At 50.3% G+C, this 17,936-nt stretch overlaps 1 protein-coding gene across 2 annotated transcripts in view; it reads left to right on the forward strand.

Moving 5' to 3' along the window:
- Window positions 1-16,009, forward strand: part of ACVR1C (activin A receptor type 1C) — a 29,837-nt gene extending 13,828 nt beyond the window's left edge. The window contains exons 3-9 of one of the 2 annotated variants that reach the window (XM_054209845.1): window positions 10,321-10,566; window positions 12,758-12,988; window positions 13,198-13,365; window positions 13,879-14,035; window positions 14,219-14,343; window positions 14,598-14,728; window positions 15,037-16,009. In XM_054209845.1, the coding sequence (XP_054065820.1) occupies window positions 10,321-10,566; window positions 12,758-12,988; window positions 13,198-13,365; window positions 13,879-14,035; window positions 14,219-14,343; window positions 14,598-14,728; window positions 15,037-15,162 (1,184 nt within the window). In that variant the 3' untranslated portion in view covers window positions 15,163-16,009. The remainder of the gene's footprint in view (window positions 1-10,320; window positions 10,567-12,757; window positions 12,989-13,197; window positions 13,366-13,878; window positions 14,036-14,218; window positions 14,344-14,597; window positions 14,729-15,036) is intronic. The other variant, XM_054209846.1, reaches the window with a different exon arrangement.
- The last annotated feature ends 1,927 nt before the right edge of the window (window positions 16,010-17,936 follow it).

The following is a 17,936-nucleotide window of genomic DNA, read 5'->3' on the forward strand; positions in this document are numbered from 1 at the left end:
CTGCTGCGTGGGGCAGGAATAAGGATTATTTAAGTATTTTCCTTTCAGGTGACAACAGAAGGGAGATGCTAATAGTGGTCATGCCCTAGAAATGTAGAAACAAAATACCATGCTGCTTTTTTTTTTTTTTTTTCCCAAGTTGGGATGCTGGAATCTTGGGAGAAAACTGCTATTTATAGTGGAGGCATGTCTGTCGTTCTAGCACTTGAACCGGTAGTTGCAAAACCTCTGGTTTCATGTTTCCATACCAGAGAAAATTAATTACTTAATTTTTAGCCTGAGCCCTTTGCTCTAAACATTTGGGGGAATTCACGTTAGTCAAAAATTTAACAGTGCCAGCGCTATTTGCTTGGTGGCCGTTTCTGACAGCCCTTCTTCACACAGTTTGTGCTGTAGGAAAGCTTCATTTGGGCTGCGGTAACGCTAACCTTTCTGAGGGGCGTCACAGAGCCGGGGTGTCGGTGAGGGAGCCGGGCTCTGCCGGGGACCTGCACCCTCCGCATAAGGGACCCTGCGCGCTCCATGCCAGGGTCCTGCCGTGCCAGGCTCCACCGCGAGAAAACCTTCTTGAAGGGCATTGCTGGGCTGTGCTGGTGGGTGCGGGTGTTACCCTGCTTGTGAAACCACTGTTCGTTCCCAAAGCGAGTTTTCAGGCAACTCCTTGCTCAGCTTGCATTTTTTCTTCCTTCACTTCTGGTCTTGTATGGTACCCCGAAATCCAAATCTGGATCTTGGGTTAGTCTCTGGCTCGGGGCAAGAAATTTAAAATGGAGTCACCATAGCAAGTGGCCAGCACTGGAACCGTCAGCCGGTCTGACAAGACATGGAGGCAGTTCTCAGCTTAGTAATTAGTCCATTATCTCACTGACACTGTAGAAGTTTCTGTTGCCACCGCTGGGTCGGGATTCACACGGATTGGACCTGGAAACGGTCTGTGCTTGGGCCGTGCTGGGGTAAAGGAGTGCTTGGCCCAGAGGTCCATGTGTGATGCCACCTCTTCCTCGGCACGTCCCTGTGTACTGTTGTCTTGTCTTGGTCGGTTGTCCCTTGCCAGCCACGACTGGGTCTGTTCATTAGTGCTTAACTTAGCACACAGGCTCTCTGGTCTTTTAAACATACCTGCTTTGTCAAAGTATGTATTTAAGCCAGCCCACCCTGTTTTTTAAAGAGCAGTCATACATGCAGATTGGCACTTGGTACAGACATCTTGATATGGAAGTTCTCCCTCTCTCTCCATTATGCAGATTCTAGTGTAAAAGTAGAGTTTGTGGCTATGAGAAGCTTTGCCTGTAGGCAGGGGGGCATCTCAGGGAGGAGGAGAATCCCAGAGCGTCCGGGGTCGGCAGGGACCCCTGGAGGTCACCCGGTCCCAGCCCCTGCCAGAGCAGGGTCCCCCAGAGCCGTCGGGCAGGAACGCGTCCAGGCGGGTTTGGGATCTCTGCAGAGCAGGAGACTCCACACCTCTCTGGGCAGCCTGGGCCAGGGCTCGGGCACCCTCCCAGGAAAGGAGTTTTCCCTCCTGTGGGGCTGGAAGTTCCCGTGTCCCGGTTTGTGCCCGTTGCCCCTTGTCCTGTGCGCGGGCACCACTGAGAAGAGTCTGGCCCCACGCTCTTGCCCCCCGCCCTGTAGCTGTGGCTGGGCATTGCTGAGATCCCTCTCAGGCTGCTCCTCTCCAGCGGAACAGCCCCAGGGCTCTCCGCCTATCCTCAGCAGGTCCCGTGTGGTCGGTGCAGATCCTGCCAGGCGAGGCAGGACCCTGGCAGGCTCTTCCCTCTGGGTGGTGGCCAGTGCACCCTCTTCCCCCTGGCCACTGCACCGGGACACGAGCCCGTCCCTCTGCTTGTTGTCACTGACCCGCTTCGGCTCGGCCATGCTGGGTACCAAGGGTTTCATTTTGTAAATGTGTCAGGAGCGCCTGGAAAACAATCAAGTGGCTTGCGGCATGAGGCTCTCTGAGGGCAGAAAACAATTTGTTAGTTTTGATTGCTCGCACGTGAATTCCCCTGGTAAAACTGCAGATGGCATTGCCTGCCTCGGCCAGCAGCAGAGCGCTCGGCCTGCGCCTGCGTGGGGGCAGGCTGCTTTCCTCTTGAGTTGTTGTTTTACAGTGTGTGAAAACATACATTTTTAGGGACAGATTCAACCTGGATATGTGCTTTTTATATGCTTATTGTTGGCAGGGGTTTCATTATGGTATTTTGCATTAACGGGTGCTCAGTTCCAAAGGGCAGGATTAGTTTGCAGGAATTAGGGGGTTTCTGTGTTACCCTGAATTTATTTGCAGGTTTGTACTGTTTGAACTGGAATGCTTTCTGCCCCAGTGGGTGGCTTGAGGTGACCGTCCCCCGTCAGTGGGTTGTGGGGAGAGGGCTGCAGGACAGGGCCCGCACGCTGCGTCCTCCATGGGCCCCGGGAAGATCTCCATGTGGGAAACTGGGAAATCGCCGCCATGCGCCTCCGTGTGCGGCAGGTGTTTTCAGGAGCTGCTAATGAGAGCTAGAAGACTTCTCCCAGCTGTAGACTTGTGTCTCACAGGACTCCCGGGCCATGTGTCAGAGCTGGGAGATGCTTCTTGTGGTCTCTGCCCCCAGCCCGCCTGTGAGCAGGATTTACCCCTCTCCCAAGCCTGGCCACAGGCCTTCACCTGCAGTCGACCGCTGGAGCTTCTTCCAACCCGGTGCTTCCACTTGGTTGTGGCGCAGGGTGGTGTTTCACCCCAGTAGGAGTAAGTACAGGCTGGGGAACTGCTTTCCCATCCCTTCTCCGAAGCAGCAAAGTTGCTGTTGGCTTTGGTCACCTCCTCAGGTGGAGGCAGGGACCCCGCGTCCGCGGAACCTGCACCCGAAGGCTCAGGCGCTTCGCATTTGGTGCCAGGTGGAGTGAGCTGGACTTTCTCAGCTCTGGTGTCCTGGTCTGCTTTGGCAGTGTGTCTGTAGACATGTGGGGAAAAGTTCATCCTGCTGCTCTTCCTAACCTCCTGATCTCAAAGTACCTGCTGAGGCTGGATATTAGTTCTCCATCTTTACAGATACTGAAAATTGAGGCTGGATCGGTGCAGGTGGGTTTGCGAATTTGTCAGGGGATTCTGGGCTTCCTGACCAGGCTCTTCCAGGGACTGGCTAAAGAAAACATCAGCCTCTCTGAGGAAAAACACGGGGATGTGTTCAGTGTGTGCAGCCACACTGGTGGGAAACTTCAGCACAGCAAAGAATCCTCTGTAAAAGTTTTGCTTCTAGAGGTTTTAGGGTTTTTCCTTCAAAGGTACCTCTGTGATTCCAGCGAAAGGCTGCACGCAGCAAGAACGGTCTCCTCTCTGCTCTGCACAGCAGCATCTCCACAACCTGAGACAAAAAGCGTATGATTTTTGCTCTGTATTTGCATAGTGGAAAATGAGTCAGAGGAGAAAGGGGGCTTTATGGAACAACATTAAGCTAATAGTGGGATCAACAAACTGTATAATAAGTAATTTCCAGTAATTTCTTCTTTATTCCTATTGCCCAAACTGTACAAAGGCGCAAATGGCCCTCGTATCACCCGCAGTGGCACACACTGGGATGAAAGAAAGGGAAATATGGTGGAACTCCTGAAACAAAATCCCTTGAGTATATTTGTATTGCCAGGAGAGATGGATGGTACCAATTAGACTAATTGTTGGGCAAGATTTTTATATTTTGTTGGGTTTTTTTTAATATTGTCTGCAGGTTTTGCATGAACTAATAATTACTCTTCGTTTACCTGTTTGAAAATGCCTGAAGACATTGAAGCCCTTTTGGGAGAATGGCATGCACGGATATGTTAGTATTAAGGAAGTCAGACACTACTGTACCACAAGTTTTATAAGGTACATCTTCATGCAGAAAATGAGAAGAATCAGCCTTCAACCAGTAACTTTCTGAATAAACCCCAGTGTTTGAACGTGAATTGTAAGGGCAATCTCTTCGTTCGTTTATGGCCCTTGGGAGTTGCCTGGGGCCCCGAGGGCAGAGGATGCGCAGGCTGAGCCGTGGGCTGCGGTTCCGGCAGGGCTCTGCCTTTCCCTCTCCTTTACTTTTGGTGTCCCTCGTCTTTATCGAAGGGGATGGAAAGCTCTTGCTTTGTCTTCTCAGCTCAGGCTTGGTCTGAGATTAGCGTTAGAAGGAAGGTCTGGTCAATGAGTGCAGAGGCAAAACACAATTCTTCTCACTAACTCTCCTGAAATTGAGTGATGGGTAAAAACAGGGAAGGTGGGGAACGGAGCAAGAAAAGGACAGGAAATATTTTTTTATGTTTGTTTCTCTCTTCTGGGTGGCCACTTTAGTTCCTCTTAACGGATGGTTTCTGAAAGCCACTGCTAGAGTTCAGTGTCCAACATCAGCAGTTTGCGTTACTACTCTGCTGCAAAGTGCTAACAGAAACGTGATTTAGCTGGCTGCTTTCTGTTCTGGCTTTTTTAATGAAGAAAATGAGCCTGTCTGCCGTGGCACAGACAGCCTCCGATGGAGGCCAGGACTCAAAAATAAGTGGTGAGGAAGAGCTGCTCGTGAGCAAGCTCCGTCTGGGTCTGGAGCCTGCCAGCCTGCAGGGCTGGCCCGAGCCCAGCCGACTCTGGGGAGATGGGGTCGCTGGGGCCAGCGCGCACCAGTGCGAGCAGTGCTCCAGCCTGCTGCCGGCTGGCCCCAAGGCATCAGCCTCTGAATCACAGCTGTTCTCTGTCCGGCCGTTCGGAGGTTGGCTGTCCGTGACCCAGAAGGTGGGCTGTCAGCGTGGGCTGCGGTGCCCCAGAGCTGCTCAGAGGCTGAAGTAGCTGCGGGGGATGCACCAAACCTGGGTCCCCTCTGTGTCGGTGCCGGTTGGTGCTACACTGCGGTTCCTGGGATAATCCCCCGGCTGGACCGATCTGAGGTTTTCCTCCAGAAATCCCTGCGGGCAGAGCTCCAACCTCTATAGCTGCTCTGTGGATGTCTTGTTCTGCAAATGTTTCACATACTTTTGTCCATCTTGGCCGTCCCAGATCCGTGTTCTCTGGAGGGACCGGTGGGAATACAGCCATGCGAAGAGAAGGCAGGGCTGGGCAGGGGAGGGGGAAATGGCAGCTCAGGTAACGTGTCCGTTTATCTCCTAGCTGTGTCCCTCATGGGTTTGCTTGAACATCTGCATCCTCGAGCAGACCTTTCCCAGCTGATTTCTGAATGCCCTGGAAAGGGGCGCTGGGGTCTGTAGTCATGGTGGAAGCTGGAGAAACTTGAATTTTAAGCTCTAGTCCAAATTGTGTATTTTTGAAATTGTTTGAAAGTCTTCTGTGTGCCCAGAGCCTGTGTGACTAGAGCCCCCCATTAGATGCAATATATTTTCTTACTACATTGGAAAGAACATGTAATTTTTCCCCCTGAGTGGCTGAAGAACTTAAACACGTGTGATTCAGGGCTTTTAGAAGTCTTATGGTGCCCGTTATATGTCAAAAGCAAGGCAAACATATGTGAGAGTGTCTTTTCTGTTGGAGGAGAAAAAAAATCTGTCCTGGTTTTTTTGATGCCTGAAAGTTCTCTTTTGTTTACACAACTTGGAAGTATAACTATACCATATTGTGAAATTGCTAAATATTGCCAGATGTGCTATTTTTGTTTCGTACGTGGCAACGTGTCTTCAGCTTCTATTCTTGATTAGTAAGTCATTGAATAGCACATTCGAAATGAGATTGCAAAATGTTATGATTAATGGTGTTGACTTGATGGTTTTAGGTAGTCATGAGGGATTTTCTTATTTCCCAAAGAGTTTAACGTTGCACAACTGCTGAAAACATTACCATGCTAATTTGGTGATGTAGCCTTTAATTACTGCTTGTACCGTGCCTGCTGTGTGTTTTGCCCCTGTGCTGATTTTGGTCGCCTGTCCCGAGGGCGGTTTGTGCCGCGGGAAGCGCAGGGGCCGTGGTGTGTGCGCCCAGGACCGGGACACCCGCGGTGCCGGCTGCAGGACACCCTGTGTCAGGGTCAGGGTTGAAGACGCTGCCAACCAACTCTAATGCACAAACCACCACGCTGGTGCTTCTCAAGTCTCCTGTGTGTGCTCTATGAAGTCCTGGAAAGAGTTTGAGTAGTTGCCACCAGCCGTGATCCGCACTTTCTTTGGCACAGCCAGTAGACTGAAGGATGACAAAGGAGGTTTCCAGCTGACTGCTTCCAAGAAACTTCTCTAGACAGTCAGGATCTCTTCATTCCCCAGGAACTCGGTGGAGATGCCGTGCAAACTGGCCTGGACACCTCAGCTTCCAGTCTCACTGCTAACTTGCCTTCTGCCCTTGAGCTCCCTCCACTTAGCAGCATCTCAGAGGAGACCTGTAAGCATCACTGAACTTGATTTTATTCCGAACAACCGTCACTGCATAAGTCATAACGCTGGCGTCTGCTTGTGTTCCTGCTGCTGGCTGTCACCCTCCTGAGCGGGTGTGAGAGTGTTTGAATTTTGCTTCTGCTTCGCTCTGACGTCTCGCTGTGCATCTCTGGAATGGCCACGAGTGTCCCTCTCTCTCTGCTCCCTCCTCCCACCTCGGCCAAGGTTCTCCTGCTCCTTGTCCCGGCGGTCAAAGCCGTCCGTGTTGCTGCCCGCCCCGCTGCTCGCCTGCTGCCCGGAGCTGCCGCAGGCAAATGTCGCTGAAAATTACTGCTCATGCCGTTCTCCCTCACAGCCTGCACTGCAGTTCCTTCATGATGCAAACTGTGCTCCTACGCGTTTGCAGTAAAAATGTGTCAGAGAACTTTTCTGTTAAAATTCAAGACGTTTTTTCCGATAAAAATCGTTTTGGTGCTTTTTTTAAAGATGTACTGAGCATTTTTTATGTGTCCCTTAAAATTCTGCTATAAAACCTGTTTCAGCGGTTTACAATGTGCAAACAGTGCACTGCAGGTTACAAGTTCTCATGTCCCAGAAGCCTGAGCCACACTGTTGTCTGGCTTAATTCTGTGGGCGGTTCTGTGAACCAAACCTAGATTTGCAGAAGGTATGACGAGGTAGTGTAGACATAGCCAGTGCAGTAATATGGCTTTAATGTGAAAAACCCTTCAAAAATGGGTACGTACTTTTAGTTTCATCTTCTGAGCGGCGTCTGTCCTGCAATGAAAAATGTGGAAATGCGCGTTTCTGCCCCGTCCTGGCTCCCTGCCTCGGGGCTTTGTGCTTGTCATCGCCCAGTGACCGCGTTCACTGCCGGTCTGAGCTCAGGGCAGCCTCCCTGAACGCAGGGCGAGGTGTTGCTGCAGCGCTGTGGTGTGCAAATGGTCCAGGAACAGCTAAGGAAAGCTAGGTGAAGTAATTAATTTACTGTGCCCTTAGCGAACTTGGCTTTTCTCCTATTCAAAGTTTCTCTAGAGCCGCTTCCCAATTTTGGGAGTTCCTGGAAAGTTTTATGTATATATCTAGGTATGTATAGAATTTTAAGAAAAAAGAAAGCCCACAGTAACTGTTACTCTTTTTCGCCTGTGTAGGTTCGCCACCTGTAACACCCAGACTGTAAAGGAACAGGCTTGAAAGTAAAGGAAAAGAGAACAAATGTGGAGATTTTTAAGAAGTTGCTCCTGGAGAGAGCGGTGCTCGGGAATGGAGGGAGCTCAGAAGAAGAGGGAAGAGGAGGAAGGAGCTGGAAGGACTGGGAGGGGGACACAGGACGGCGATGACTGTACTCTGGGAGAAGGGGCTGCGGTGACCCAGTGGCAGACGTGGCTGATGAGGTGGGACCCCAGCAGAGAGGCTGTGGTCATATGGGGACGGGGGGAGGACGTCCCACCAGGACCACGTCCCACCAAGACCACAGCGTGCTTGCTGCCTGCATGTTGGCGTTTGATGGGCAGCACCAGGGGCTCTGCGGTGCTGGAGGTCACTTGCTGCTGGGAGCAAAGGCTCTCCGGTTGGACTGCTGTCACTGCTGCCTGCAGCGGGGAAGGATGCGGCTCCAGGCACTGAGTTCCTGTGCGCATCTGCGAAGATGCCCCTCGGAGCCTCTCTCTTCCCACGGGCTCACTTGTGGCTGTCCAAAGATTCCTGAATGGGTTCCTTCTGATACTGTTTGCACTGGCCTAAGAACAATAAAGTTTTATATTTTGTTCATTTCGTGTTATGTTGGGCAGTGGTGGAGTCGCCATCCCTGGAGGCGTTCAAAAGCCGGGCAGACGTGGTGCTGAGGGACGTGGGGTAGTGGGGGTTTGGGCAGCGTTGGGTTGGTGCTTGGACTCGATGATCTGAAAGGTCCCTTCCAACCTAGAGGATTCTATGTTGTGTGTCAGCAATTGGTGGAAGGAACCGACATTTTATAGTGAGTATCTTGTGCATGACTGTCTTTGGCAGCAACTGCCGATAGACAACATACCCGCTTGGCTCTGCGGGCGAGGATGTGGGTTTGGGCGATGCCTGGCTACACAGGCAATGGCTCCTCACCTGACACGCAGTGCCAGCTGCCTTCCCTCCTCCACCGCGGCGTCCTGGCCCTGCCGCCCCTCACAGCGCCCGACGTCCCTATGGCAGAGGATCCGTATCTGCCGCAGGGGAAACCTCAGCCTGGGGAAACACAACCGGGCACAGCCCAGGACACCCCGGCGTGTCGGCAAACAGGCAGCAGTTGCAAGGAGGGATCCTGCCTGCAAATCCTCTTACGGATCTGCCAGATAGCCCCTGCGTGTCCTGTTGGAGTCCATTAGAGGAAAAGCCCATGGGAAAGATGTAATATGTTTTCAGAACGGTTTGAATTGTACGCTGTGACTAGACAGGAGGCCTTCTGTTAACATTCTGGTTTTTTCTCTTTTCTCGCTTGTGCATAGCGCTAAAATGTAAGGAAGAGAAGAAAAAGGAGCAAGTTAACTTTGCAGAGCTAACTTCGCTGCTGGCGCCTCTGAAGGATGGAGTGCGTGGCTTGGCAGGGGCCTGTGAAGAAGCAGCGCTCCCATTGCAGTATTAACTGGAGGAAAGTAACAGTCGATGCTGAGGGCCAGCAGGCTGCTGCTTCCGAGACTCCCAGATTGCAGCAGATGACTATGTACACATCGCTTAGCATTTTCCTAACGGGAGAGAGGGTCTTTTTGTTTTCGAGGACAGCTAAGGGGTGACTTTGGTGTGGAGTTCATGATTCTTAAACCTTCTGTAGACTCTAGATCCACTGTTTGGTACTTGCAATTCCGAGCACTGAGGGTTTTTTTGGATCGACTTTGTTTTGTTTTTAGGAGTGGGTGTTGGTTGATTGGTTTGGTTTGGTTTCGTTTCTTTTTTAGAGTATTTACAATTTTGGGGGCATTAAGGGATTTGTGTGTGTGGATGTGCAAGTAAATACCTTAATAATGTATTCCTGTAGCTTCTTGATGTGCTTTTTTACCCCTGTGGTTCTAAAACGGAAAATGATCTAGGACAGTCCCATTTCTTCACCCTTGTGAAATACAGCTTCCTGAGCACAAGTTCCAAAAGCGTTCTGTGCTAGAAATCCTTTTAATGCCTCATTTGCTAGAACTTTGCATTCCTGTATGCGTTAAGTGTTAGGAAATTGTTTTCCCCAAGGATTTGGGGGCAGCAGGGACAATGTCCTGAGAAATCCATACACACTGTCAAGTGTGGGAAGGGCTTGTGCCCGCCGGTGGCAGCGTTGGTGAGGTCTCTCTGGCTGAACGCAGACCCTGCTGCCCATGGCACTGGGGGGGACACCAGCTGCTGGCCATCGGGTTCTGGCTGCGCTGGTGGGGCTCCCACGGTGGGCGTGCTGGTCCTGTCTCTTGGTCTTCTGCAATGGGGAGGTGGGGGATCAGCTAACTGCAGACAAATGGTGTTTTGACACGGTGAACAGATTAAAACTGCGTACTCTATGTGGTTTTGGGACTACAATTGCGAGGAGATGTTCTTCAGGTGTTTGCTGCCTTGGATGGTACTGTGGGAGCTGGGGATGTGCTGTGCTGTGAGAAGCCTGTGTGGGTTTAGTAGCAGAAGTGGAGAGAAGTGGAGAGTGCCCTGCGGGGAGGGTGAGGTGTCTGAGGAGCTTTCCCGGGGGCAGGCGTGGTGATGGTCCGTGTGGCACCTCACCTCCAGCTGTGCTGCCGACAGCCACGCGCCGCTGAACGTCCTCCTTGAGGAGCTGCTGGTGGGGCTGAGATGGTGGTGTTAGTGGTGATCACAGCTAACATGAGCCTGGCCTTGGTGAAAAGGTGGTGGTGGGGGAAGCTTCCATAACTCAGAGAAAAGTCTGTCTCACTGCTATTGGTCCCGGTCAGGACGACTGTGGGAAGTCATTGAATCTTGATACGTCACTGCTCCACAGCCCTTCACTTACCGTCTTCTTCCCTCCACTCCGCTCTCCCTTGTGTCTTCTGAAAGCGTCGGAGTCGCCGGGCAGAGCCAGCGCGGGACCGTTGGTGCTGGCGGTGACGGTGGCGGTGCCTGTCTGTGTCCTCTCGCTGGTGGCGGTGCTGGCGGCGTGCACCCACCGGCGCCGGCGCTGTGCCCGCGGCCGGGCCAAGCAGCCCAACATGGAGGAGCCCCTCTCTGAGTGCAACCTGGTCAACTCTGGGAAGACGCTGAAGGACCTCATCTACGACATGACAACCTCGGGCTCCGGCTCCGGTACGTGGGGCTGCCCTGCTCCTGCCCCTGCGCGGCCGATGGTGCTTCGCTGCCAAGCGTCGGAGCGAGTTTCCTTGGGGCTTAAACCAAAGGCAAACGTGGCACCTTGCTTCTAGGGCGATGGAAAACTGAGCAGAGGGTGCAGGTGGGGATTTATCTCAGGGGCTCTAACACTGGTGACAAGTTTTATGTCACGAGAGATTTTGTGCCAGCACAGTGACCAACAGGCTTGGACACATCTTAGAGTGGCAACAGGGCTTTGTTTGCTCTTTTTTCTCTCAGATTACAAAAGTTGGGTTCGTTGTTCAAGTGGAAGAGTTCAAAAAGGTAACTCAGAACTCAATTGTGAAACAAGGCACTGCTGGCTGATGGGGCACGGCTGATAATAAAAGGTACTAAATCTAACTGAACGAGTCAGGACACCACTCCTGAAATTTTTATAGCGGTGCCAAAATAATGTTTCTCCAAATTTTTGAGTTTGAGCAGAACGGCAACCTTTTTAATATTTTACCTCTTTCTGATATCCTATCTGCTGTGATGCCTCCGTTGCTATTGAGAACCTGGTAAATCAAAGAAAGGCAAAAATGAGGTGGGAATTCAAACATTCCAGCTCATCAGGCTGGTGGTGCGTCTGGTGTGTACAGCCCAGCTTGCAGTAACTAAGAGGTTTTATTTACCTGAAAAATATGTATATCAAGCTTAATTTTATTTATAAGTGAAAAATTCATAAATGGTGCTTAATTTAATTTACTTTATTTTCCATCAACTACATACCCTTTCCGATTAATTTATTGTACTTCCCTGATGTTTTTTCAGAGATAGAATGAGTAAACTCTGGCCTTTTTTACCCTGAAGTTTTAGCTGTTCGTAGGCATCCCTGGGCTAAGACCAGGGCTTTACTGGTGGTGCTGGCAGGCGGTGGCGGCAGACGGAGCCTCGTGCACTGCGCCGTTTGCCCTGATTGCAGCCAAATGGCGATTTTGCTCCTCTCTGTGAGTCGGGGTTGGGCACTGGACAAGCCCGTGGACAGGCAGTAGCGGCTGCAAGGCGTAAGGGCTCTGTCAAGCAACCCGGAGGGGAAATTTGAATAAATTTGAATAAGCTGACCTTCAAACTATAATTTTAACTGCTGATTATTCTGGTCTGTTAAAAGCAAGGTTGTCTTGATTTTAAAAAAATTAAAATAAAATTAGAAAACTTCTTTAAGTCCCAAAGCAAATACAGTATCAAATGAAACGAGGCAGGGGATTACGGCTAGCAAAACGAAATGAAGCGGCTTTGATGCTGTGTTGGTTTGGGACTTAACAGAATTCCTCCTGGCAACTGCCCTGGCGTGGGCCCGGCCCCCGCGTTTGCCGGCGCTCGGTCGTTGTGGTCTGGTGTGGTGGCTCTTTACACATCAGCCACGGCCGGTCTGGTCTCCTGGTCCCACAGAACAGCAAAGCTGGGCTGGTTTGTGATAGGACAAGGGGTGACGGCTTTAAACTAAATGAGGGAAGATTTAGATGATATAAGGAGAAATGTTTTATGCCGAGGGTGGTGAGCCCCTGGCCCAGGTTGCCCAGAGAAGCTGTGGCTGCCCCATCCCTGGAGGGGTTCAAGGCCAGGTTGGCCGGGGCTTGGAGCAACCTGGGCTGGTGGGAGGTGTCCCTGCCCAGGGCAGGGGCTGGCACTGGCTGGGCTTTAAGGTCCCTTCCAACACAAACCATTCTGTGATTTTTCAGGCAGGCCATGGTGTATGTGCCAGTTTTTCAGACGTTTTTCCACCCCCCACCCCTGTGTCTGAGGGGTTTGTAATTCCTGTTGTGACCCACAGTGGGTTGTAGCTCTTGGAGGCACCTGTGGGGCTTGTCTCCAGTGCGAGGGGGTTCGTGGTGTCCCCTGGCAGACTGGGAGGGCCGGGCTGGTGCTGGCACGCACTAGAACCTGACCCCCGGTCTTTGGGCTGCCTGAGGCGCTTCAGCACCGAAGTTGTCTGTGGTGCCTAGTGACAGATGCCGATGTACGCTCATCTGGCCAGTAACATTCAAAAATAGGATTTGGAGATATTTTGGATGGGAGGCGACTTTCCCTTGGTACTCTTTGAGAGCAAAGTCATGAGTACAACTTGCTGGAAAAATCTGTTAACTTTGGGATTTAAAAATCACTGGTGAACTATTTCACAAATACCCATGTCTTCTTTTCCAACTAGGTTTACCTCTGCTTGTACAAAGAACAATCGCAAGGACTATTGTCCTGCAGGAAATTGTAGGAAAAGGCCGATTTGGCGAAGTCTGGCGTGGAAAATGGTGCGGGGAAGATGTAGCTGTGAAAATCTTCTCCTCCAGAGATGAACGGTCCTGGTTTCGGGAGGCGGAAATTTATCAGACGGTGATGCTGAGGCACGAAAACATCCTGGGCTTTATCGCTGCCGATAACAAAGGTACGCTGCAAGGCGCGGGGAACCCTGGCTGCTGGCTGGGGACTGCTTCCACTGCCCCGCTCCCTCCCGAAATGCCCCTCCGAGCCCCCAGATGCCCTGCGACCATCCCTCTTCATTTGTGTGCCTGAGCCGGCCACAAAACGGGGGGGGACGCTTTTCCTGGCTTATTTTTTTTCATAAATCTGAATAATCTTGCTTCCCCCCGGTAGATAATGGGACATGGACGCAGCTCTGGCTTGTCTCCGAGTACCACGAGCAAGGGTCCCTGTTCGACTACCTGAACAGAGGGACGGTGACGGTGGAGGGCATGGTGAAGCTGGCGCTGTCGGTGGCCAGCGGCCTGGCCCACCTCCACATGGAGATCGTCGGCACGCAAGGCAAGCGCTCCCCTTCCCTGCTCCTCCAGCGGTGTCTGCAAAAACGTCTGTGGGTGAGGTGGTACGGCAAAGCGCTTCACAACCTGCAGTACCGCGAGGAGCAGTATTGGCATAACACTGGGTGACACGGCATAAACAGAGAATAGGAATGTAATCTTCCCACTGTCGCAGTCGGCGCCTTCTTCCACGGCTTCCAGTGGGTGTCTGTGGGGGCAGCTCTCCTAAAGGGGAGCGCTAATGAGGGATTTTCTAAATGAATTCGGAGGGTGAACTTGCAGTTCCTCGTTTTGTGTTTTATTCCTGAAATACAGATATTGGAACAAAAATGCCCCCAAAGCTTTTTTTTAATTTGTGGGCATTTAGCAGAGCTCTCCCTAGTGCAAAATAGGCTTTAAGGTTTTTGCGGGGTGTAGTAACAAAGTTGAATAAAACTGTTTTTCCTTCCTTGCTCATAATATTAAAATTGGTGCCGTTGTTATCAAAATTGACGATGTGTCCTCTTTCTGCACACAGGGAAGCCAGCCATTGCGCACCGGGATCTGAAATCCAAAAACATCCTGGTGAAGAGGAACGAAAGCTGTGCCATTGCGGACCTGGGCCTGGCGGTGAAGCACGACTCGGTGCTCAACACCATCGACATTCCCCAGAACCCCCGGGTGGGCACCAGGAGGTGGGTGAGGGCACTGTGCCCATCGTGGGGAAGGCTCCTCCTGGCCCTTCCTCCACCTGTGGCTCATCGGTCATCGTGGGTGTTGGTCATCCCCATGGCATATTCGGGGCAGGGCATCACACAAAGCAACTGTGGTCTTTGTACAAAATCCCCCCAGCAAAGTGAGCTTTGTCTTCTTTAAAGGTACATGGCTCCTGAGATACTTGATGATGCGATGAACATGAACATCTTTGAGTCCTTCAAGCGTGCAGACATCTACTCTCTGGGGCTGGTGTACTGGGAGATAGCCCGGAGGTGCTCTGTTGGAGGTGAGTTTTCTGGCCTTTTCACTTTGCAATCCAGACCGCCTTTGTCTTAAACAAAACAAAATGAATGAAAGGATCCGTGTCCCTGCCCCTGCTGTCCCGCTTATTTTGGCAGTACCTGGCGGTAGAAGTCTGTTGTGGAGCAGTTGTTCAGGGTGGCCCCAAACGTTGGGGGGCCTGTAAAAACAAACAATTAGAGTTGATTCTGGAGCAGCGACTTTGGACTTTGTGTTACCTACGCAAGACGTCTTTCCTAGGAATCACTGAGGAATACCAGTTGCCTTACTATGACGTTGTGCCTTCTGATCCTTCGATAGAAGATATGAGAAGGGTAGTTTGTGAGCAGAAGCTCAGACCAAATATTCCAAACCAGTGGCAAAGCTGTGAGGTAAGAGCAGTTTTCCGGTTTATTACAAAGCATATTTAAATTAAGGCAGAATTTTTCAGTGAGACAAAAGGAGCTCGATGTCCAGCCTCTCCTGAATTTAAATGTGTTGTAGATGTCTAGCTCTTTTTCAGCAGAGGAAACTGTCTTTGCACCAAATGCGAACTCTCTGGAGCACAGGTCTTAATTGACGGTATCGCTGTTAATGACCGTTCCAGAGAGCTACGTTTTATCTTCCCGCATTGCGGGTAAAGCGGGCAGAGCGGGAGGCGAGGGCCGGTCCCTGACGTGTTGCTGTGCTCCGTTGGCAGGCGCTGCGGGCCATGGGCAGGGTGATGCGGGAGTGCTGGCACGCCAACGGGGCGGCGCGGCTCACCGCCCTGCGTGTGAAGAAGACCATTGCCCAGCTCTGCGTGCAGGAGGACTCCAAAGCCTGAGCGAGCTCCCTGGAGGAGGAGAGGGCAACGAATTCTTCTGTTTGTCTTTTAACATGTGATAGTATTTTTATTTTTGGTCTACCTCACATAACGTGGTTCAGTATTTTGAGTGCCCAAACCAGAGCACTGACATCCACCTTCATCTTTGGCCACTGGAAAGGGCAGCTTTGACTCATCTTTTATACAGCAGGTTGATGACTTGCTTTGGTTTTCGAAAGTAAATTAGACACTAGGCTAATCGCAGAAAGGAGCTTAAAACAGCACGGCAGCGTAACGATACCTTTCGCTATTGCGCTTTTTATCCTAGTCAAACTCCAAACAAATTGGAAATAGCTGGTATTGGTTAAAGCTTGTTTGCAGGACAAACCACACCTTTTATCCTCAAACCAAGTAAAAGACCAAATTTAATCAAGCTTTTTACGTATTTTTGCGCAGGAATCTGAAAAGGGGCTGTCAGTAAAATGCATTTTAAAAAACTATATTTATCATTACCTAAGCAAATAAAAGAAAGATGAAAAGTCCACTAAGTATGTATATTGTGGAAAAAAAGCATCTAGTCAGTTTTTTATTAAATTTTAGTTTTATGGTCTTGATTTAATACACAATATTATAGTTTAGGATTTGGAGGTTTTTTTTTACTCCGTTCATTTGTTCATTGAACATATTGATCAAGGGACAATTTTTAACAGTTAGGAAGACATTATAAAGGCAATACTTTTCCGATAGGTACGTAGAGATGGAATGGGAGAAATTCTACCTAAACCGAGAAAGTATATATTTTTAAAAAACAGCTTGCCAATCTGTCGTTGGTAACTTTTTTCTTTTAGTGCCTTTTGCTGTTTTAGGGGGAAGCTTTAACAGAATTAATTCTTGGAAAACTGGGAGCCGCAGCGGCGGCGCCGGGGAGTGGCAGAGCCCGGTCGGAGGCCGTGTGATGGAGCAGCGCCCATCGCTTTGGGACACTAACGCCCTTCTACCACCCCAGTTTTTTGGCACTTAATGTTTCAAATGTCCCCGCGCTCTGGGCCGGATGGCAGTTTGCTATTGTCTGTCACAGTCTAGGCACCTCTTAAAATGTACATTTAAAGCGCTGATGTCCTTGCACGAAGCCAATAGCGCCTATTCGGAGGTTTCATACGGATTTCTGTAATAGCAGCTGGTTGGTGAAAAGCATTAACATCTCTAATTCTATTTCCATAATACTGCAAGCTGTAAAAGGTGAGGTGTTTATTCAAAATTCACCAATGTTCTGGCATTTTGTGAATTCTGCCCCACTCTGTGGTCCTCATATTTGAATATGGTATTCTAGTATTTTTAATAGCCAAAATTATACACGTCATAATAATATGGTTCTTTCAATGTTTCTAAATCCAGGTGATCCACAGAAGTTCAGCCCAGAGTAGCGAAGCTTTGCAAAGATTCGGTGTGGCACATGCAGCTCGGTGGAAGTAAGCCGTTAGCTAATTACGGTATTTAAGATCAACCTTTGGTATGAAACCTCTTGAATAGGGCTCTTACGTGGGAGAATGAACGTTTACTGAGTGGGCTGGTCAGTACTATTAGCGCTTCATCCTGACACACTCGGGGACATTATGGACTCTTTCTGGAGGTTAATTGCCCCGTAAATAGGCTGTAATGCGATTTACCTGTTTGGTACCTTTTAGTCTCTGCTGCTCGTGTTAACAATGCAAGTCTTTGCACGGGCTGTTTGCTGAGCGGTGGAGAACGTTTCTACTAGATGTCTAGTAGGTTTTTTTCCCAGTATGCTTTCTGAGATATAATCAACGTTGTCTTATAGATTTAATTGTTATGTGCTTCAGCTGCATAAACTACAGCAGGGAGCTCCACAGATGCGTGCTGTGTGAGCTGCTGGAGGGGTCATCGTTGCGACTGTATGATCCAAAGTGCGATGCTGACTTGAGTGTCGAAAGCTTTGCAAAAGATCCAGCATTTGTTCTTGTAGAACGTAACTTGAAAAAAATCCTTATGTTAAAAAGGAACAATCAAAGATTTATTTTTTTTTAAGTGGGAAAAGGAAGTGTTTTACCCATTGAAATCAGCTCTTACTGAATTTGCAGAATAAGGGGTCTGAAATCAATGGTAGTGGAGTAAAAGTAATTTTAAATAGTATGTCGATTTAGGCCTGTTTTCTCAAAAGTATTTAAACTGTGCAGGTGAGATGAACTTCTCAGAATTGCTTTAGCACTCGGGAAGGTGCATGAAAGGGAATGGTCTGTCCTTCCAGAGCTCTCGACACTTACAGACCCCGTTAGCTCTTTTCCGAGAAAAAATAATCAAATGTTTGTGAACAACCAGAGCAGTGTGTTAAAATGCGCATTAAACCCAGTGCTTTGGAACGACTAAGGAGAAGGTATCAGAGGGTGAGGCGAGAGCTGTCGCAGGGGTGGCTGCCGGAGCGGGGTACCCGCGAACAGCGAGCGAGGAGCTCCCAGCTGCCGCCAGCCCATCCCGAGCGTCCGGGATGCAGTCGCACGATCCCAGCATCGCCTGCCTGTGCTGGAGCCTTAAATCACCAAACACAGAGAGCTGCTCAAAATAGCGCTGAAATACCTGAAGGCGATGGTTTTAAACCAGAAAGTACCGCAGTTCCGAAGGGAGACTGGGAGCGAATGGAGCTCGTCCCGAGCGCCTGCCCGGCACCGGCGGGGGCAGGTCCGGGAGGGCGCGGGGGAGCGGAGGACGAGCGGGGTTTGCCGAGTGGGGAAAGGAACCGTCCCCAAAGCGAAGCCTGTCATCTTGGCAGCAGTCTTGGT

The sequence above is a fragment of the Rissa tridactyla genome, chromosome 7, assembly GCF_028500815.1.
Source record: "Rissa tridactyla isolate bRisTri1 chromosome 7, bRisTri1.patW.cur.20221130, whole genome shotgun sequence".
In the NCBI taxonomy this organism is placed as follows: Eukaryota; Metazoa; Chordata; class Aves; order Charadriiformes; family Laridae; genus Rissa; species Rissa tridactyla.